Source organism: Aplysia californica, unplaced genomic scaffold, assembly GCF_000002075.1.
Source record: "Aplysia californica isolate F4 #8 unplaced genomic scaffold, AplCal3.0 scaffold00915, whole genome shotgun sequence".
Taxonomy (NCBI): domain Eukaryota; kingdom Metazoa; phylum Mollusca; class Gastropoda; order Aplysiida; family Aplysiidae; genus Aplysia; species Aplysia californica.
The window spans coordinates 208,637-211,451 of NW_004798185.1; the positions used below are offsets into that span (position 1 = coordinate 208,637).

Sequence of the window (2,815 nt, forward strand, 5' to 3'; positions counted from 1 at the left end):
CTATTATTCTATCTCGATTTTTATTGTGTGTGTGTGTGTGTGTGTGTGTGTGTGTGTGTGCATGTGTCTATGTGTGAATAAAAGTGTGCTTTATATGATTCTCTGCTAGTGTTTATGGGCATTATTTCACGTGAGCGTGTCTTCGCTTGGGCATGTGTATGTTTTAAATGCACGCATGTTGCGTGTGTACATGTGCGTGCACACGCATACACATGGTGAGGGTTATTAACTTGCCCAAATGCTCAAAATGCTCAAAGTCAGGAGTGAGTACACAGGATAACAACAATAACAACAATTAATCACAACAATTTATCACAACAACAACGACGACAACAACAACAGCAACAACAACAACAACTACAACAGCAACAACAACAGCAACAAGATTCCAGTACTTACCCTCCCCATCTGCTTCCCGATCGCCGGCCGCACTGCTACCTGAGCTGGCTGAGTTCAGAGATATGAATATTCGAAAAGACACTATAAAACTCGGGTTGTACGATCTTGCGTTCCATGTAGCTACCGATATTGCACTTTCCCGGGCGAGGCGAGGGTTAGTAGATGATGGATGGATGGATGGATGGATGGATGGATGGATGGATGGATGGATGGATGGATGGACGGTTTGGAAGGTTGATAGATGGGTCGGATGATGATGATGATGATGATGATGAAGATGAGGATGATGATGATTATGATGATGGTGATAGTGATGATGAGAGCAGTAGAGATGTTGCCGTGGGGTTGCTTTCGCTCTAGCTATTGCGACTGCTGCTTCTGCTGCTGCTGCTGCTGCTGCTGCTGCTGCTGCAGCTACAGTTACGACATACGCACCACCACGGTATATTTCTCTTTCCCATAAATGATAATGAGATGAAATGGATTATTAGTAAAGTTGGTATTGCTTTCTGGTATTACCTAAGAGCGTACCCCCTGGAAAAACAATGGATCTCGAGCCATGTGTTAGTTTTGCGAGAGGGTACGCTGCAGTCTTATTCCTAAAGGCACAGTCTGACAGGCTATGGGATATCTTATCTAATACAAACAAATAAAACAACCCAAAAAGTAACTGAACAAAAACAAAACAAACAAAAAAACGACACAAAACACACTGTCTGTTTAGATTAAGGCAGTACGGACCCAAAACGCTGGTGGAGGCTACAACTGAAAAACAGAATAGTTTTTACTTCTTTTGAGTTTTGATAGCTTCAGGAGAGTTCGGCCAAAACTTCCTATCCGACATGAAATAGAATCCTAGAACAGTATTTTCAGCTTTCAGAGAATCACTCTCGGGGAAAAACCTTTGAGGTTTGCCTTGACTTGTGCAAGTACAATAAGTATAATCTGAACACTGAAAGAAAGTCTGGGGCGAGGGTCTTCAATATGGCTAACGGAATTTAATGATAACTCAACTCCAGTTTCTGGACTCTCGTGGACGTAGCAATTTACAGACAAAATCTCTCTGATTTCTGGAGATATCATCTCTGGCTCAGCGCTTGAGGTGTAATGACCCGCCATTGTTTGCGGTTAACAGAGAAAAGTAGAAAACTCTAGAATGAACAATCAATTATAGATACCCTTAGAACATGGATAAATAGATCCTTGGAACACAGATTATAGGTCACTATTGGACATTTCTTGAACATAGGAACACAGTTCCACAATCCTGAATCATGTCTTAATGACCAGTTTACAGAACTCCTTGCTATGACACAGATACTCGTCCTTCGCAAACCGTACCCCGAGAAGACGAAACCCACCCCCAGAAGACAAGTGCACACCACTAAATGTTACGTTTCCCATCAGTAAGACACAGATACACGCCAAAACAACTCACTGCACACCGCCCGAAATCGGATATCCATCATTACGACTCGGCTATACATCACCAAATAAGACACCATTACTAATTACAGTACGTCACAAGGACACTCAGACACACACACATCAGTTGGGTACATATGTCCACGCCTTTGTTTGACACATCACTGCTACATAGACGCTACAAACACATTAATAAGATTTCCCAAAGACCGAGACTGTGTCGAATTTTACACATGCTCTAGCGTGCTCGGCACTAAGCATGCTGCTGGTCGCTAGAGCAATGTAAAATTCATTCACTCATCCATTTATTCCTCATTCTTTCACTTGAACATTCGTTCACTCATTCGCTCCCACAGCTATTCGTCCAGACACTCTGATTCAAGCAATATTCACCATTCCATCTGCAAGCAACTTTCGCTCACTCCTATATGGAGTAATCCATTCAAACCTTCCATTGCATCGATATGTAAAAATATGTAAATTGTTCCAGTGTTTGATGTTAAAGTTATTTCTTTTTCAGAATCCACAGGCTGAATGCAGACTCGTTGATATGGTTTGTTCAGGAAGCTTTTAATTTTCTTCAAAGGTTACCAAGGTAACTTTAACAATCTTGAACCGGCGAGACAATTTTAAGTCACTCGGGTAGATTTGCATATCTTTGACACATCTGATGCAATGTATCATGATACAATTTCAAGTATAAATTATAAGAACATTGTGAATATTAAATAAAAAAGGATAATTATGACGACATAGAGAGAGAAAGAATCTCGACAAACCACCAAAAAGACAAAAGTAACGGAATGTGGACTGAAAACAAGGCACGCAGGAAAGAGGAGATGGAGATGAGAACTATTGCAGGATGGGGGTGTAGGGATCACTGTACACGGTAACAAGCACAATTAACACGGATTCTGACGGGAGACGAGCTGGTAAACAGACAGACAGACAGACAGACAGACAGACAGACAGACAGACAGACAGACAGACA

At 41.6% G+C, this 2,815-nt stretch overlaps 1 protein-coding gene across 1 annotated transcript in view; it reads right to left on the reverse strand.

The window, feature by feature from the left end:
• Window positions 1–2,815, reverse strand: part of LOC101851681 (SPARC-related modular calcium-binding protein 1) — a gene marked incomplete at its 5' end in the record, with an annotated part of 32,439 nt that overhangs the window by 26,204 nt on the left and 3,420 nt on the right. Inside the window, 1 exon segment of the mRNA XM_013089276.2 lies at window positions 400–480. Within this exon segment, the coding sequence (XP_012944730.2) occupies window positions 400–480 (81 nt within the window).